The sequence below is a fragment of the Manacus vitellinus genome, unplaced genomic scaffold (assembly GCF_001715985.3).
Source record: "Manacus vitellinus isolate BGI_N305 unplaced genomic scaffold, ASM171598v3 scaffold_5_pilon, whole genome shotgun sequence".
Taxonomy (NCBI): domain Eukaryota; kingdom Metazoa; phylum Chordata; class Aves; order Passeriformes; family Pipridae; genus Manacus; species Manacus vitellinus.
In genome coordinates this window covers 13,799,909-13,819,401 of record NW_021940682.1, presented here as the reverse complement: position 1 = coordinate 13,819,401, position 19,493 = coordinate 13,799,909, and the positions used below count along the sequence as shown (strand labels likewise).

Below are 19,493 nucleotides of genomic sequence, written 5' to 3'. Positions count from 1 at the left end.
CTGCATAATGGAGGGCTTTCAGGCAAAGCCAATACAAACGCTGAGGGACCAACACTACTGGGAGATTAAATGAGCTAAATATTTATAGCTTGGCTGAATGACAACCAACCGGAGATCTGATGTAAATACTAAGGAGGGAAAGAAACATTTTAGGGTGGCTTTGAGGGCAGGATTGAATCAATCTGAAATGAAGGGAAACTTTAGGCAAGAATTTTTTCTTTGCTCCATCTCCTGCGCAAGAGAGGGAGGCAATGACCCAGCAAAGTATATCAAGGATGCCTTGTAACGAGGGTTCCCATATCTCTTTGTGTTGCTATGGGCAGCAGGGTGGGTGTCTGTATTTGGTGGACTACCCAATGACAGGCCATGCTTTTGTGCTTTCTGCAGGTACAGACTCTGGGCAGACGCCTGTGCGGAAATGTTTGGAGGCCTTGACATCTGCGCTGTCAAAGCTGTCCACAGCAAAGACGGAAAAGACTATATCATTGAGGTGAGAGTATGAGGAACCTGAGTGCAAGTCTGCTTTGGGAAGTGTATCTGCAAACATGCTGCATTGGAGCTCACAAGCACCAACGTGCTTCACTTACCCCTACACTGCCCTGCAGTCTCTGCTCCTCCGTGCCAGCCTGTATCTTCAAGCCATGGCCCACTGATATGTAAGGAACTGATTTAGAGTTCCAGGCAAACTGGCAGATATGCAGCAAGGTGTCAGGGTTGAAGTGCCTTCATTTCTCAGTGAAGACTGTGAAAGAAAATGGAGAGCCACAGAGTGCTTGGCCTTGCCAGTTTTCCAGCCTGATAAATCCCCAAAGAGCAGAATCTTATCTGCATGGGTGCAGATGTGAAGCTGCCTTCTTATCAAGCACATAACAGCCTGTGAGTGTTGCTGGCAGCATCCAAACTTTGGTGTGCCTCAGTGCACCACTACCCAAGTTCCATCCTTCCCAGCTAAGCACTCACAAAGCCAGTACCTCTCTCGTAACTGCTGGTAGGGGTCAACAGCATCATCAACAAACACTCTCATATTCAACCCAACCTGAATATAAGCACTAGATGATGTTATAATAGTGGGCATGTTAACCTCCCCCTGTTACCTAGACAGAGGTCCAGCAGGTGATTTAGTCCATTAAAAATCTAAGTTTCTCTCTAAATGAACCTTTTCTTCAGTCACTTTAAAGGAAACCTATTAATAAAAATCCTAGCTGCATCTAATTTGAAAGAGGAAAATAAATGGTGTAGCAAAAATTCCGTAAGCAACGGGAGCAACCTGATTTAAAAAAAAAAAAAACAACAGGTGTACTTTCTAAAATCTTTTGCCCAGATAGCATTCACTACAATAACAGGCCATTAAGACAAAGCACCACAGAGTAACTACGGGTAGTGTGTATTGTAAAATTTTGTGTTCAGAGCTGGACAGACTTCAACTCTGAGAGTTGAAGTTCAGTGTGCTCCTTACCAGGCCAGGAGGCAGACATGGAAGTGGGGTAAATAGCACACTCAGGTTATCTTAACAGGGCAGAGATCGAAGAGCTGGCCAGAAAATCAAAGTGGAAACTGAAGAGATGCTCTGGGGGAGAGAATATCTGGCAAGTAAGCAAGTGCCTCTGTCACTATGTGACTGAAGGAGGCACAGCATCTGACCTGCTGTAAACTCCACCAACACAGAACAGCTGAGGAAGATGAGCAGAGCCAGCCTATGGCTTCATGCAGGGGTGCTGACACACTGGAAAGCTATGTGTGGGAGAGCAGTCCCACCCGCTGAGGATTGGGATGCTGATGAGAACCACATGAGCTCTCCAGTGACTGCGCATTCCTGCATTATGTATCTGCTCTCCCCAGGGAAAGGAGCAGTGACCTGTCAAAGGCCATGTGATATAAGCGTGCTGCCAGCAACTGAATGCTGCCGAGCCTCTGTCTTTCCTGAATTGATGGGGCTGGGGCTGATGGGTCTGCTCCCGTATGCAATTCATCAGCACCTAGAGGAGCATCCCCCAGAGCAGTCTGTCTCCCTGCTGTGCTCTTTTAAACCTCTCTGCCTGTGTAGCTGGGAAAGGAAGAGCAAGAAAGCAGTCTCACTAGAGACAACTGTAAGGACATTTGGACTGTGTCCATACATGGTCAGGCGTGAGATGTGGTTTTCATATCCCCGCATTTATTCTTGCACATAAGCCTATGTACGTGCACACATGGCTAATTCTGAGCTTAAAGATTATATGCCTCCATCTGGCTATGCCTCTGGGTTTTCACATCTGCCACCGTGTGTGACTGACTGGGTGAAAGGCACATCCATACACTAACAGCCATCATCAGCTTGCACACAGAGAAATGCATGCTAATACTTCTCTCTTTGAGACCAAGGTAAACAGTAATGGAGCTAATATGACACAAATCAGAAGAAACACAATAGTTTCAGATGGCTCATACTGAATTATCTCAGTGGAGAATCTGATTGAGTGGGCCTGATGTATCAACATCCAAGAGGCATTCAGATGCCAGGCTGATGGACATTGTTGGGAAAGGAGCAGAATAGTGCAACATAAAGAGCAGAGCAAAGCCAAACAGGCACCTTTTCTACTTTATGCAGATCTGAGGGAGATGTTGACAAGTAATTAATTGCCTCCAGCCAACTTCCTGGAGTACTTTTCTTGGTCTGAAACTGAGCCCTTGTTTCGCTTTGTTCTTTTGACACCGGGAGAAAAAAGTTATTTGACAGTGTGACGGCTGTATTTCATTGGTAAGAAGGAACAGTGTGCTGTGACATTTTACAAGAAAGTACGTCTAAATGGGCTGAACAAATAAGGAATTTGCACAATACAATCACTGGCAGTAATTAATTTTCATAGCGCAACGTAATTCTTCGCAAAAGATTCGCAGAGGTAGCGATGGGCAGTTCTATGAACTGAGATTTATCACAGTGGTTTGTTGCAAACAGAATCAGATTAAGACAGATGAGCTATCAACATAGCACAGAAGTAATCTTGAAGTCATAGTATTTGCTCTCTCTTAAATTTCACCTTCTTCTCTTTTCCCATGGCAAACAGAGAATCTGTTAAGTTACTGGCCTTCAAAACATTAGCACACTTAAGTACCATTTTCATGTCTCATATTGAAACAGATTATGGATTTCTCAGTAAATGCCGGTAATTCTTTTTTCTCTGCTTTAAAGAACTTTGTCACTTTGAGGGAATATTCAACATAAGTAGTCAGCACTTGATCAGAAGGTCAGATCAAAACAGTGCAAATTCTGTACCAGTGTTAGCAGCTAGATTCTCAAAAGAGCTCAGCAATATGTATGGTTTAATAATCTCCCTATTTTTTGGGTAATCTAATCTATTTCCACACCTCTGCTATGCTGAAAAATATGAAGCAAAGAGAGGGCAAGTGAAATGGTCCATGTGATTTATTCTTCTTCCTGGAAGAATAAGCTAAGCCTTACCCACCATACAGCCTAACTGTGTTACTGGACATGCTCCTTGCTGCCCTGCAAGGAGCCCTGCCCACCCCTCCAGCACTGCCTATCGTTTCTTTTGATATGTCTAATCATCAGTTTCCTTCCTTCCTTCCCTAGAAATCACCTAACACTCCACTCTTGCACATCAGAGAATGGAATAACAAGCCCAGCCTTCAGGCTTCAGCATCAGAGAGGCACAGTGGGAGAACCCCGATGGTGTTTTTCTGAGTCTCTTCTCTGACTAGCCACTTCCCATCACCCCTCATACACCTTATCAGGCAACAGCAGCTGCATCAGGAGCAGCCACAGACCTTGGGCAGCTGCAAGGACAGGTCCATATGTGCCAACATCTTCTTGTCTTGCCCAGCTGTTCTGTGATTGTCCAGGAAGAGATGAGTGCAGTCTATCTGTGATTCATGTATTCCTCTCAGCCTTTGATTTATTTCAGTATTAGTTTTTGTACCTGCCCAGTTCCAGACCAATTCCCCCTTTCCAGAGGACAGGCAAGGTGACATCTCGTGATTTTTTTCAGTTCAGTGGCAACCAGCTGTGTCATTTTGCCCAAAGAAACCACTACCATTTTCAAAGGCCTTCCCTTGTGCATTTGACTGTTCAATCCTCTATTTTCTGTCTCCCACATCTCACATTCCCCTGCCAGACACTATACAGCAGGACAGCAGATAGCATCATACCTGGTGCACCTTCACTGGTTCAGGTGGGACCAGTTCATTCCCCCTGGTGCGTTGGTTTATAAAGCACCATCTTGCCTTCCTCTCCAGACAATTTAGCCACAGAAAAAGGGGAAAGCAGTCCTTAAGGTGGGAAAATCAGCTCTGAGGGCCTCAACACAGTAAAGAAATGGACCTGTTGGAGCAGATCCGGAGGAGGGCCATGAAGATGATCTGAGGGCTGGAGCATCTCTCCAGGCTGAGAGAGTTGGGGTTGTTCAGCCTGGAGAAGAGAAGGAACTGGGGAGATCTTATAGCACCTTGCAGTACATAAAAGGGGCCCATAAGAGAGACAAGGACAAACTTTTGAGCAGGGCCTGTTGCAATAGGACAAATGGTAATGATTTTAAACTAAAAGAGGGTACATCTAGATTGAATACAAGGAATATATCTTTTTACAACGTGGGTGGTGAAGCACTGGCACAGGTTGCTCAGAGGGGTGGTGGATGCCCCATCCCTAGAAACATTCAAGGTCGGGCTGGATCTATTTGAAGATGTCTCTGCTCATTGTAGGGCTATTTGACTAGATGGCCTTTAAAGCTTTCTTCCAGCCCAAACCATTCTATGACTCCATGAGATGCGGGGTTTGGGGTGTTTTGAGCAGAGCCGTGTCCCAGTGAGTCCCACGGCGGGTGGGAGCAGGGAGCTCGGCTCGCCTGACTCTTGGCAGGGTAACGGCATCATCTAGTGGCCACACGGGTCCCTCGCACGGCACGCTGCAGGGAGATGGGAGACCTCTCTTCTCACTCGGGAACAGGGACTGCCAAATTTTCCTTTAAGACAGGATTGGACAGGAGGGAAAACTGCGCAGCAGCCTGATGGAGGGCCCCCCGGAACCCTTGGCTAGTGAGACTCAGGCCATTCCCTGACACTGCTAGGAAACTTCACATTACCCACCTGATTTCTTAATGGAAAAACAGCTAAGTGAATATTGGAAGGAAAAGCCACAGTGTGTATTTAGCTGAACACTGCCATATAATTTTCTAACCTCCTTCTTTCACCCCGTGGGCCAAGTAGGCCATGGATATAAACATCGACCCACTCTTCATGTGTACCCCAGTTAAAAATTCCTAGGTAGCTTCTCCAATGTTCAAAAAAGACACATATAGAAATTAATCAAAACTATTATTCTGCAAGAAAAGAGCAGAATACAAACTCAGAGAACTAACCTCACTGATTTCCTCTTCTTGAAATCTAAAAAAATGAGGGAGCAAAACTTTCTGTTTCCCTCCAAGAGTGGACTCTTGCAGTTTGCTAGGGTGGAGTCCATTTCTGTGGACTGTTATCTGAGTGTGAGTCAGTGCTTTTCTTAAGCAATGCATCCTTTAACTTTGCATTTTCAGGGGTTTTAATGTTTGCTTTAAAAATAAAAGCAAAATAAAATAAACTCTTCCAACCCTGATATTTTGGTACTATTATATTTACTCCAGCTGAACCTTAACTTCATCATAGTACAGTTCTTCCTGTGGGATTTAGCTAATGCTTGCAAAGCACTTGATTTATGATGAACTGCTGAAAATTTTGTTCAGGGCTGCAATACAGCTGAGGGTCTGCTCTGCTTTCATTATTATTGTTGTCAGGCCATTTCTTACCTCAAAGACCCTTTGACAGTTTTCCTTCCCCCATCCCCACAGTCTTGCTTCCCACTTTCCCCAGCACAGTTGTAGAACTTGCTTGGTAAGCAGTTGTATTGCAGCAATATCAAGAGAACAAGCAGAGAAAAAGTTTACTTTCCTGCACTGGGTGTGTTTTGGTGACATCCTATTCACTACACATCTGTGGTGTTTATTTCCCTTCTCAGGGTGCAGTGCTTTGTGTTGATTAACCCCAAATGTTTCCTGGTTTCCTCCAGTCCCTGTTGCTCTCATCTCCCCAGGCTTCAGCACATGTTGGTTCCCTTCTCCTGTGGCCCTTTCAGCTGCAATGTCACCCCCAAACACTGTGGGAAAATACCAGAGAGACCTCATCCATCAGAGACATCTCCCCAGGACATGTGAAAGAAAAAGTTTGTATTTAGTTGATTTAGAAAGCCTCCAGCCATCAGAAGTCTTGGCTTGGCTTCCAAGTTGTAAAGGGAAGGAAGATGGAGAGCTGGGGGAAGTACATGCTATTTTCAAAAAACCCTAAGTGAAATTCCATGCCTGGAGAAGTCAAGCATGCTTCAGCACGAGGAGAGGGGTGACTACAGGTGTTGGCAAGGATGTGGAGACACAAAACAGGTTAATGTGAGAGGTGAGTTGAAACAGGCATCTGCCGGCAGGAAACCTCCTTACTAACTGTTGTTTTTATCTTCTGTGGCAGGTGATGGACAGCTCAATGCCCCTGATTGGGGAGCACATAGAAGAAGACAGACAGCTTATAGCTGATCTGGTTGTTTCCAAAATGACTCAGCTTGTCATCTCTGCTGGATCTACACCATCACCGCTGAGGCCTTGGGTATGAGTGAATAGAGACCTTGTGGCCAAGTTATTTCCCGAACTTTTTTTTCTCTCTCTCTCTCCTCGCTGAGGGTGTCAGGCAGTCAGACATCTCAGAGAGTTGAACAATCCCATATGGGAGTGTATGGGACAGACTGACTCCTGCTCTTCCACAGAAGTCTCTCATACACTCTTTGAAGTGGGTGCCCCTGAGGAACACATCTCTCTCCCTTACTCTCCTTCCATATAAGTGTGACATCACATCAGTAGCATGTCCATACATCGAGATATTTGGACTTGCTAAATTCATGGGTTCATATTGAGATCAGACATTTTTAAAGGTTCTTCTAACGCTCAACTTCATTTCCATCTAACACCATCCCTGAGGATAGGTTTCATTCCAGTTTTTGCACCCCTGATGAAAATCTGTGCTTTCAAGAATAGAAAGTGAGGATCTCCACCAAGACTTGTTCTACTACTTACTGCAGACTTTCTTCAGGAGGAGGCTTGAAGGCTGAATTCGTATAAGACCCTGTCACTTTTGCATTTAAACTGACCCCTTAGTGCTTCTCGTGTGCACCCATTTTGAGTTTCAAATGCATCTAATTTTAGTGCTGCATTTCCCAGTGGCAGTTCCACGCAAATGAAACACGCCAGAACATAACCTGTGTATCCAGGTGTATGTGCAACGCCTCTTTCAGTATCTAGCAGGGGGACAAGCATGAAGGTTTGAGGACAACAAATCTGTACAGTAGAAAAGACAAGAGAGTAAAAAGGTTGAGGGATAAAACTGACTGCAACTGGTACAATTTTCATTTCCACTTGAGACAAAAAAAATAGGAGAAAGTACTTTATGGCACTCTGCCTTTGTCAGATGACAGTCCACTCCTGCTAAACCAGGTCCCCACGTGAAGGGTATTCGAGGTGACTCAAGGTTTTAGCTAGAGTGAAGGAGTAGACATTTAATAGACATTAAAAATGCTTTGAGGCAGGGAAAGTGATACAGAAGGGATAGCATTTACTCTGGCCAAAGAGGAATCAAGAACTGGCATCTGAAATAGCCAAGATATAGAGTGTATGAACTAAGAGTATGGGGAAACCAAGAGAAACTGAGAACATGGTCAGATACATCTGTTTTCTATGTCCTTAATATACCGGTACAGTATTGGATTGGATTACAACAAACCTAAAATAGGGCCAAAATAAGAACAAAACAAATGGTCTTGGAGAGATAGGTTGTCAAATAGAAGAGTCAAATAAGAAAAGTGTTTTCATTGGGAATACAACCTAAAAATATCTGTATATATAACCAAGAAAATCAAACCCACAAGCATGTTAACCAGAGTGTTTTGCTATAGAGAAAGAGCTTGGTGCCACAAACATTGCAGAAACTGCACACAACGCAATAATTAACATAATGTTATAACAGTTAGAAATGTGCAGAGAGAAATAATAAAATATGAGGCCAGTGAGATGCAGAACTAGAGATACAGGTGAAAACTTCCACAGAATGAAGATAAATAGCAATTCTGAAAATAAGGACAGCAGTACTGAATACATAGAAATATGAATTCTTGGACATCCTATGGGCATGAATAGAATACCTATGCAATTTGACCTCTCTATACTAGTCTCTGGATCAAGAACACCTGAGAAATTATGAAATAGAGTGCACAGCTTTGACAGAGATGGAAGAAGGAACAAGTCATAGCAATGTGAGACTACAGCTATCAAGAAGCAAGTCAAATAGCACAGTGGGACAGCAATCCAGAGGGAGGAAAGAAAACTTTGACTTTGCCTTAAGAAACACCCAAGTACAAATTCAGAAAGTTAATATGTACCCTTAGGTTTGATGTCCAAGGGACAGATGCAATATCAGAAAGAGTATGACACAAGCAGTTAGAAAAGAAAATCAATCAACTCCCTAGCATTAAAACTGTATGGATGCTATTTGAGAGACCATTGTTTTCCATCATACATATATACGTTTCTGATCTGCTCCTGATCCAAGAATGGAGGAAATAAACTTGAAGAGATAAGTGACAAAGAGGACATTCAAGACAAACAGGGGGGAAAATAATCTTTTAAATTTGGAAATTTGACATTTAAGAAGACCTTTATGCAGCACCATACAAGTAATAAAAGGAAATGTAAAAAGGATAGAAATTGATTTTGAAGAGCAGATAGAGGGAAGAATGAAACAAGAGTTCAACAGAAAATGGAAACCTATCAAAGAATTGGTGGGCTCTGTGGATCATCCAAAGTTAAGGGAGAAAAGAAAGGCATCAGGGACAGTGTTGTGACTAGTAAATTTAAATGCTGAAAGCAGGGAACTTCTTTACCTAGTTATAGCTTTTCCTGATGAGAATGACAGGGGAGAGAACAAAAACAGTTATTAAATCAGTGATGACTAATATTTTTAAAAATTCTTAAGCCCCCAGCCCCAAATGGCTATGTCCAACAAACTGAAGTTAGGAAGTGACTAAGCTGCCAAAAAAAACTATGCAATATCATTAGAAACAGTTAGTGCTCCAGAGGATTGGTGTCCAACAAATACAAAATATGTGTTTTAAAAGTTGTAAGAGTAATTTAGAAAAATTTAGACAAGTCATAGACCTCATGAATTATCTCAAATGATAATTTAAAGAAGAATACAGAAGACTAATAAACCAACAGAACCACAGCTTAATACCTACACATATCTACATTAGTTTTACAAAGAAAAAATGTCCCATTAATTTCCTTTTGATTCTTTTCCTCTCAGTTCTTTGAGAATTCTTTCATAAAGTTGTAGATAACAAGCAATCAGTCAAAATAATGTAGCTAGTAAAAAAAAAAAGCCTTGGGCAAGGTAATAGACAAGAGCTATTAAAGAAAGAAAGCAGAGGGGGGTAAAAGGCAAAGTTTTATTGTGAAGCGGAAGCTGACCTCAAGTATGGGAGATTTTAATTCTTGCAAACAGTCAGCAGAGGGGATTCTTCAGGGATACTAAGCCTGGCCATGTTGATAAATGGGTTGGTTGAGCTCACAACAAATTTGTTTTCATGCCTACAACTTGAAACCTGGTTTCATGTTACAGCTACGGTTCTTCCCTTGCCTCTCTGATCCACCACCAGCCTTTCCCCTCATGGTTTCTCTTCCAAAGGCAGAAGACCTTGTGCTGGTTCTCACCCCTTCACCACTGAGCTTCAAAAGCCTGTTTTGCCTTCATCTCTGGGATGCCTTGACTGGCTGTAGGGAAAGGCTGTAGAGGTGAATGTGAGATCTAATTCCCTCTCTTCAGCTGGTCTAATCAGGATGTGTCATAGCATTAAGATGTCTCACAGCATTTAGACAGTAAATTTCCACCAACACCAAGGTAAGGTCTAGTGTTCCAAGCTATGTAGGACTAGGGGCCATGGAAAATTTTCAGATTTTCCTCCCCCATCTCTTTGCAAGTCCCAGATAAATAGTGTAAAAGATGGGCTGGCAACCTCATCACATTTATGTTAGTCCATTGAAACTAATTTCAATGTTTCCAACTACGAAACCTTTCTTCCTATTTCCAGAATCACTTAGCTCATTCTCCTGACCTTCCAGGAGCCTTGAAGACCCTTTTATCATGATGTTCTCCATGTAAATAATCCGGCATGTACCAGCCTATCTGTCTCCAGCTTCCCCTGCTTTCATAAACAGTTTTGTGCAATAGGATTACTCAGACTTTTGTTAACTTTGGACTGGCCCTCTGTGCAGCTTTTCTGTGTTGCTTAATCTGTTTATTAAAATATCTGTCAAAAAGACTAAACAGTGAGAGAGAAGAAAGAGCAGATGGCACCGAATTATTTTCGTTAGTCAGAACCAGGAATGGCAGTGAAGAACATCTGACAGAGCCATGTATGTTAAGCCACAACAACAGCAAATGAAACTCCATATGGAAGACTGAATGGTAAGCTAAACTGGGGGTAGAGAGAGGGAGAGCATAAACAATCTGCAGATCTTTCAAGTGGCACTAGCCATTCCCTTGAGAAAGTCTTTGTCGCATACAGGCTAATGAAAACCATTGCTCAGCCTATGCTTGCGTTGACAAGGGAAAAGCAGAAAATTAGGATGCAGGAGAAACGAACAAGCAACGTATACAGACAACACAGATATTGCTTCATCTGGAAAAATGTAAGCAGACTCACCTCTGGCATCTGCAGAAGGAATCACAAAGCTGGGAAAGAGAAGTTGGTGATGAAAACAATTAGGGGCTTGGAAACATTCCCATGGAGGGACTGAAGGGATTCAGTCTCTTAGCTTTAGAAAGGAGGTGAAAGAGAAAGAGGGCAGTGAAGGTTTGCAAAATAATGAATAGCCTAGCAGGGGCAGGCTGTGAGAACTAGTCTCAAAACTCAGAACAAGAAATGGAGACGAGAAATGGGAAAGACAGTGAGGCTGAGAGCTGAGCAAGATTCAAAGGGTCTGGGTATAAATATCAAAACAAAATATCTGGAACTGTTGCAAAGGTTTTGCAGAGCAGATAATAAGCTTCATGTTTCAGGGTTGAAGCTGGCCCTTGCTTATTAGCAATCAAGAGGAGACCCCTTAGGGTAAAGAGATGATTACTCCATAGACATTTCCATAGTTCATCCCTCCTTTCTTTGGAACATCTGGTGCTGGCAACTGTCCAAAATGGGAGATGGGACTGAGAGACCCCCTCCGGCTAGATACATTTGGTAATTCCTAATTGTCTAAAAAACATTCTAAACTGTAACTTCATTGTTATTCCCTGTGAGCAAACAACTTCTATGTTCTTTATTACTCACCTCTCCATTTTAGTCCCATGAGATTTTACCAGCCAGATGCTGCATGTGTGTATGTGTGTATTTAAGGAACACTTCATGACTCTACAGTTCCTGTATTACCTCAGGGCTTCTCTTTGGGGACTCCGTATTAACTGGAATGGCTTTTTTTCCTCTAGCCTCCACAAGTTCAGCCGGTGTCAATGAAATCTCAGACTGGACCTCAGCTTGGACAGCTGTCACAACCACGGCCTCCTCCCCAAGGTACAAGTTCTTTGATTCCCAGGACAGTGATGACTGTGAGTCCTATCAGTTTGCCTTCTAAACAAAAGCTATCAGGACAAAGGTTTCACTCATTTTCCAATTCACTGTCAAACAGGCAGCAAATTCAGTGTGCTGCTAAAGCAGATATTGTCATATTCCACAGCAGCTCAAAAGTGGGATGAAAATTGGATACCAGATCCACTTGATATCCCTGGTAGGACTTAGCTCATCAAAACGAGGCCACTTGAACTGGCACTGGAGTAGGATTCTGGGCATGGAGTATATTTGTGTTTGCACAAAGCTGTAGTAGCTACAAGTGTTAAGAAGTGATGGGGAGATGCTAGTGTTGTCAGGCCTAGAACAGACACCAATGTGGTGATGTCAGGATCCTTGATCCATCTGTTCAGGTGTTCCCATGTCAACAAGAGTATACTCCCAGCTCCTTCTGACAGCAGTAGCGGGTTTGACTTCTGTGGCTTGGTGAGAACAACAGGTTTGACTTATTGTCCTGATTTACTCTGAGGTGACGAAGCACAGGGCTGCCCTGTGGGTACCCAGGTCATACCAACCACTCAATTCACATAACTGATTAGACCCTCATTTTTGCCACCTTTATCCCTTCCTTTCTCCACTCCAACCTCCTACCAGATTAACACCCACCTCTAATTATCTTTTCCTCATTGGTCACAGTTTTACTGCATCCAAAATCCAGTATTTCTGATATGAAATGCATCTATGTAATCTTGGCATTACATACTATGACTGATATGAGCTGTTGGCCTTGCAGGATACTGCTCCCCATCTGTCTCCAGTACTCCCCTTCAATTCTCTGTAAAGTTTTTTCTCACATAACTCCCCATTCCACCTGTGAAACCCGGCCAGCCCTCACAACACTATCTGTAACTTTTGTCAAGCTCTCACAGTGTTATCTGTCATGTCCAGCAATTTCTCATGTCACATCCAATTGTTTTCCACTTCCTCTTCAGAGAGTCTGCTACCAGTGCAGTTGAAGCCACCTGGAACAGATAGTTCCAGCATGGATGGTGATAGGATGGAGTGTCTCACATCAAACTGCTGGGCCCATGAAGGGATTGGTGACCCAAACCAGCCCAGTTAGCTTTCATTTCCCACGGAGTTGGTTCTCCAGTGACTCTTCCTTCCCCAAGCAGGATGTGCTTACCAAGAAAAAGAAATACCAGACACATGGAAGAGTAAAACAGGTTGAAGTGACTCCCTTCAGGGAGAGTGGAGGGTCTTCTTTAGTGCTGAAGGAGATAGAAAAATGGACAACTCTACAGAAGAGGGCATGACACCAATTTTAGGCCTATAAAAGAGGTTTTTCCTCATTCTTCCCAATGAAGCTAAACTGAAGAGTCTCTCCCCTTAGCAAGACCTGTTCTTCCATATAGATGTTTCATGCTTGTTGTCCACCACGTGCACTTCCTCACATTTATGTCTACATGTCCCTTTCAGGTGGACCACGCCAGCCACAAGGATCTCAGCCTACGCGAACAAACGTACCTCCACAGCAGCGGCTCTCTCCTCAAGGACAGCAGCCCCAGAGTCCTCTGTCCACTTCCCCTCAACAAAGGTCACCTGGATCTCCACAGCAAGTCCGATCAGCAACTGGGTCCTCTCCAGTCCAGGCTTCCAAGGCGGGCGCATTCCCTCCACAGCAGCCTAGACCTCCTGCCCAAGGCCGGGCTCCAAGCCAGCCAAGCCCGACGGAAACATCCAAACAGCAAGTTGCCCCACACCCACACCTGAAGTAAGTGCTCTGATAACCTGCTACTATCTGTAGATACCCTGAGCTGACATGAAGAACATATCACCTGTTGTCAGGCAGAAGTAACCAGGGACAAAGACCTGCATAACTGTGAGTGACTTCAGAGGTATATATAAATATCCCTGGGCATAACGGGCCACCATTGACCTGTTGTCAGGAAGAAAAAGTTGTATTTGACATCACTAAGAATTCACATTCTTCCTCTTGTTCTTGTGCTCATTGTTAATCATGTGCTCTACCCTGGCCATATCAACACAGCCACTGCCTTCCCAGTAGGGTGTACACACCTTACAGGCTGTAAACAACACAATATGGCCCAGAAAGCTCAACAGGAGTCATTCCTTCACTATTCCCTGAATGCAGGAGCTACACAGCTTCTTTTCTGGGCAATTTTTTGCAATTGGTAGCAAAAAGGGAGGGGAGGGGGGGTAAGGGGAAGTGGCCCTCCTCATATATATGAAACTCCAGATGGTGACTGTATGTTGAAGTGCTCTTCTGGAGCAGAGCACACCAATGAATTATTGTTGATCTCTGATAGCAGCCTTGGCTGTCACCCTTCACAGAGCATATCTGGCTGGCACCATGGCAGGAAAGATTGGCAAAAAAAAGTCTGATGCTGACAAAAAGTTAACACGAGCAAATCGGTATGAACTGGCCAGAACAAAATATAGGCTAGGAATGAGAAGACAATTTCTAGGAATCAGAGGAGTGATATTCTGGAATAGGCTTTCAGTGATGATGTTTACATTAGCAAGACAAACCAAAAAAAGTGTACTTAAGGATCAAAATGTTGGTGTTAAGGATGCAGTCACCACACTATACATATTTCAGGTACTTGGTTTTCAGAGTCTGGTCTTGTGGTGGATACCTATTACTGACCAGAAGAAACCACTCATTGACTAAGCACAGTAGCAGGGAAAATTGGGAGATTTACTTTAAAAACACAGTCCTGAAGTTAAACACTAGCAGGTACATACCCAGCAGGAGCAGTGTGGCCAACCAAAAGACCTATATTACAGAGCTGACAGTCAGAGCACACAGGCTAGGGAGGGCAGGTAAATGCACACGTTGCAGGGGACATGGCTACCAACTTACCAAACCTCTTGTGCTCTCACAGCTGAAAGGACAGGGCTATCATTTATAGTACAGCTGATGAGAGACAGGTGACCTTCAGTATGAATCCATTCTTCTGCATTAGTAGTGAAATTACTTAACAGTTCCTCACAACGGCCGCACCAAATGGCAGTTGCATACTTCTAGTCAGATGTTTTCATCAACTCTTACCAGTCTGGATTGAGCCACTTGTCCATGTCGCATCCTTTCCCAACTCCCCATTCTTGGATGTCTTAGCACATGGAGATTATCCTTGCTAACCTCTCCTTTTATTCTTGAATTTGTCTGTGTGATGGAACACAAAGCATCAGTAACCAGCTTTGAATTACCACCTTCTCCTGCTGAGCCAGAACTCTGTTTTCCATTTCAGCAAATCGCAGTCCCTGACAAACACCTTCAGCATATCTGAATCACCTCAGCGGGGAAATGCCAGTGAAGATGAAGCAAAAGCTGAGACCATCCGCAACCTGAGGAAATCATTTGCTAGCCTGTTTTCTGATTAACAGTTCTGCAGGTGGATCTGTGCTTTTGTCAGTCCTCACTCTACATAATAGCATACCTGATGTCATCCTGGAATATACTCAGTGGAACCCAGCGACTTACAACTACCACCTGGGTAAAGGGAATTTAGAAAACTACAGTTGTTTTAATACAAAGAAAATATTCTAATAACAGTCTGAAAAGTGACTGCATAAAAATGTCACTACTTCATTGTTTTTTCTGCATAATCAGATCTGTTCAAATGACTGAATTGTAAAGCAATTTTACTCTTGCTAACTTCTGTGGAGTCGACACAGTTATGACAGTGCAAACTGGGTTTTATTTTGATTTGTACATAGTCAATACAATTGCTAACTTCCAATTACTGAATTCTTGTTAAGGTTGACCTAAAAAACATGGGCTTCTTTCAGAAACACATATGCAAAGGCAGAGTCAAGAATAAGTACTCATTGACTGATAAAGTGAGCATGTTTGAGCATGGAAATACAGAGAACTGTGGAACTTCGTGATACCAACTTCATAAAAGGTCACTTTTCAGAGCAAAACTACATCCAAGTTAAATATGGTACCAGGCATCAGTAAGCGCCAAAGATCACATGAGCAGGTCATCCAGATGGACTCCTGGTTTATTCCAGATCTCTCTGCTCATAGCAGATAAAAGATCTCTGTTTCATGCCTTGCATTTATGTCCCCTGCACATGATCCCCAAGTTCTGAGAGAAAAACATTGTGTTCTAACCCTGTAGCCTTAGCTCAAAAATAACCTGAGAAATGGGTCTTCCACATAAAAAACAACTTCTTCCCCTGCCCCTGAAAACACCAGAGTTCACATTCACAGTTCACACAAATTCCAGACAAAACCCAGCTAAACTCCAAGCACTTTGGTGACTTGGTCACATCTGGCTAAGCATTTCCCTCAGGAACGTGCCTAATTAATAGCAGAGCTGATGAAGTGCACATACTTGTGTGCTGAGTGTTCCATAATACCGAATGGACAGAGATATGGAGTGAAATCCTGTCTCCCTCCCTGAACTCCCACTGACTTCGCTGGGGTGAATGCAAAATGAATGCAAGGTGACAAACCTGCAACAGAACAGGAAAATTATACTTCACAAATAAGATGAGCTGGGTCCATCCAGAGACATCAAGCCATGGCAGGACATGTATGGGATTGCCCCAAGCTGGTCACAATAAGTATTAGTCCTCTCTAACCATCTCTGAGAATTATTCTTCCAGAGAAGACAGAGATGGATCTTCACCAGTGTGCTTTTTCTCTAAGCCTGCAACACTGAATGAAGCCATGTATGTGCCCATATACTAGAACTTGGATATCAAGAAACCCAGGAATGACACAAGCTATGTTCATGATTGCAAAAATCCACCCTGGGTAAATCCATGTATTTATAGCTATTTCTGCCAGGTGAGAACCCCCTTGCACCCTGTGAGCTCTGGTTATAATATACCTAATGCAGGTGTCAGTCCTCATCCCACCTCCTCAAAATACAGCTTCAAGGCCAGACTTGGCTTTGTGCTTCCCTTAGCAACTTCACCATGATGATACTTAGGAATGCCCAGGGAGGTCAGTAAGTTTTAAGTTAAAAAAATATCTCAGCCAATGGCACAGATCTTTGCTGTCACTTAAACCAGGAGATCCCCAAAACAGCAAAAGCAACAGCTGCATTTGCCATCTCGGATCTTATGATTCACTGGTGGGAATAAAGCCAAACATGGAAATCCTTCCTGCATAGCACCTGTAATGAACATCTAAATCCAATGCAGTCATCTGGACCTTGTATGACCTACCCCTGAGCAGGCCTTTGCACATATAATGGCAAGTAACAGCATAGCTTTTCCAGGTTGGAAGTCTCTCAAGAGACACATCTGGATCAATGATTTATACCTCAAGGCCAGTATTACAGGACCACCTTACTCTCTGATTATTTGTTTCTGTTGTTATTTTTGTCCCCAGTTCTGTGTTGTCCTTCAAGGTTTGCTAAGCAGTTTACAATGTAGCATCATAAATACATGTCATTGTCTGAGAAAAAAACCAGTCCCTGATGTTTTGGAGTCTCCAGGAGCAATAAAAGCATGACAAATGGGCTTGAGCAAGACTGGTCCCACTGGCAAGAATAGCAGATTAACAGGCTCCACTATATGGAGAAGAGGTAATACAATGCTGGCGGGAGAGGATTTCCTTCTGTAACACTTCCCTCAGCATGGTTTAATGCCTTTCCCTACTAAATGGTCACCAGAGATGCAGAGTCAGAAATAAAAGTTTACTGCCAGAATCCTCAACTGTTCTATCCCCTGAAACTCTTTATGTCTCCCTTACCAACACGACATATACAAAAAAAGTAACTAGTGACTAGTATGACACAGCCCCATAAATCGACCCCAGTTCATCACTGAAACCACAACAGCTGGATCATTTGCTGATGCTGCATTTGAACACAGCAGGGCTGTCCTCGAATGGACCACAGTAACAGGACAGCACTGCTGACTTGATACCTAACAGTGACTCAAGTATCTTAATTTGCCTACAGCTCCCAGCTGTCACCTTTCCAGGGACAAGCAAACAGAATTGCATCTCCCCTCCTTCTACCTACAAGTACGAGCAACAGGCATTGTCAGCTTATCTTAGTTATTCCCATAGTTCCTGAAAAGCATCTTCATTTCTATTCATAGAAGTGCTTTAATGAAAACAGAGAGTTGATTTCCTGAGTTAAAATGATGAAAATCTACGCTGTGTCCTATGAATGTCCCAACAGCACAACTCAAGTCTACAATTATGATGCTCACATACTAGATGTTGTGGCTAGCAGGAGATTCACAAATGCATCATCCAAACCTCAGGTTGTCACCTTTGATGCCAGGTTTCTAGTCCAAAATCCCTACACTCCAACAAAGAGACAGAGGGAATACAAGCGGTATATTCTCCATTTACATGAATGGAAAACTAAGGTATACCCAAGAGGTATTTAGCTACCGAAATATAACAGCTGGAGCTAGGGGCAGTAAGAAGGCAACAGAAAAACTAGTAAATAGAAGCTACATTTAAATCACAGGGCAGACAAGCCCCACAGCATGCCTTGGGACCTTTCTCACACAGTTGTGAAAACTGAACACCTGGTCAGAGCTTTCTTTTGTCTTGTTTGCTTTAGTTTTCTTCACATGGAAGCCAGGAAGCATGAGTAGGTTTGTGCATTTGGATCCAACCCAAGAAGGAGCTGGTAGGCAGCTATGACACCCACCCATATCCACCACCTGGAAAATTAGTTTCCATTTTGCTGTTTAGATACAAACTGAGAAACATCTTGATTTTCCTGTCATAGCTAGGTGTGGTATTTCAAGAGAAATGTCATTTACATTCCCAGGCAAGCTAAGGTCCAGAAGAACAGCAGTCCTACTTGTAAATGCAGAGTACTTTACTGTCTTCCACTAACCACATAAGACTTTACACCCTGTGTATGGCTCAGCTGCTTCACATCTGGTTGGGTCTAAGTTTGATGAGTAAGATAAAACAATAAATAGAAAAGCCAAGGAAAATAGTTCCTTATTTGCAAGTGACTCTTAGTAGCAACGTTAACAGTGTTGGGTACTGATGAATAGTACAGGTAAGAAATGCCCATCTTCAGGCATTTCATCTTTTGTGACTTCTCTTTTATAGAAGTTTACAACAGGAATCACACACACACTTGACTTAGGAGCTGGCAAATAAACAAAGCAAGCAGCTAGTTTTCAAGTATTTCCTCTGTTTTGTCTTCTAATTTTATACTGCTGGCCCCGAGATATTCACTTTATATTTCATATCCTGTTTTATGAATAACAGGAACTCCTCTTTAAGGAACTTGACAGTTCCAGGTAATCAGGTTCCTTTATCTTTGGCTCACAATACCTTTACTACAATGTGAAGGACAACAAAAATGGGGAGGAATATCTTCAGGTCCTTTAGTGGTATATGTGTAAAAAGGCTGAGTTCATGTCTTCAAAAAAAAAAAAAACATTCAAATGACAAAATCCAGGATAAACTGAACCTCTGGCATCAGCCTGGCAGAAGTATAACTTCATGGCTGTCTTCAGGGTAGACAGAGCCCAATTCCAGAGAAGGACACAGCCTGCCAGCAGGGTAAGTCCCGCAATTGTCACCAAGGCAATGGCCATGCGAGTACCACTGGCACCACAAAACTGACTTATCTCACATGCACAGAGATCATTGTTCCCAGGAATAACTTGAAAAAAAAAACGAAAAGGGTAAGTTACAGCTTTAACTGATAAAATAATTTGTATAACCTTTTCTGAATATTATGTATTCATTGCTGAAGCACTCATCACAAGGACAAGATGGTGCAAGACCAGCGCAGTGTAGATTTCCCTTTTCCTTTTTATAGGGAATATAGAGAAACACTGTAAGCTTCTTTACAGAGGTCTGACTATGAATTTCACTTGTGAAAATTCTTTTGGAACAAGACAATTC

General features: G+C 43.0%; 1 protein-coding gene across 1 annotated transcript in view; it reads left to right on the top strand.

Annotated features, from left to right (window-relative positions):
- SYN3 (synapsin III) overlaps positions 1-19,062 on the top strand; it is a 177,508-nt gene extending 158,446 nt beyond the window's left edge. The window contains exons 10-14 of the mRNA XM_008924225.3: positions 388-490; positions 6,481-6,615; positions 11,536-11,620; positions 13,094-13,388; positions 14,890-19,062. Of these exons, the coding sequence (XP_008922473.3) occupies positions 388-490; positions 6,481-6,615; positions 11,536-11,620; positions 13,094-13,388; positions 14,890-15,022 (751 nt within the window). The 3' untranslated portion in view covers positions 15,023-19,062. The remainder of the gene's footprint in view (positions 1-387; positions 491-6,480; positions 6,616-11,535; positions 11,621-13,093; positions 13,389-14,889) is intronic.
- The last annotated feature ends 431 nt before the right edge of the window (positions 19,063-19,493 follow it).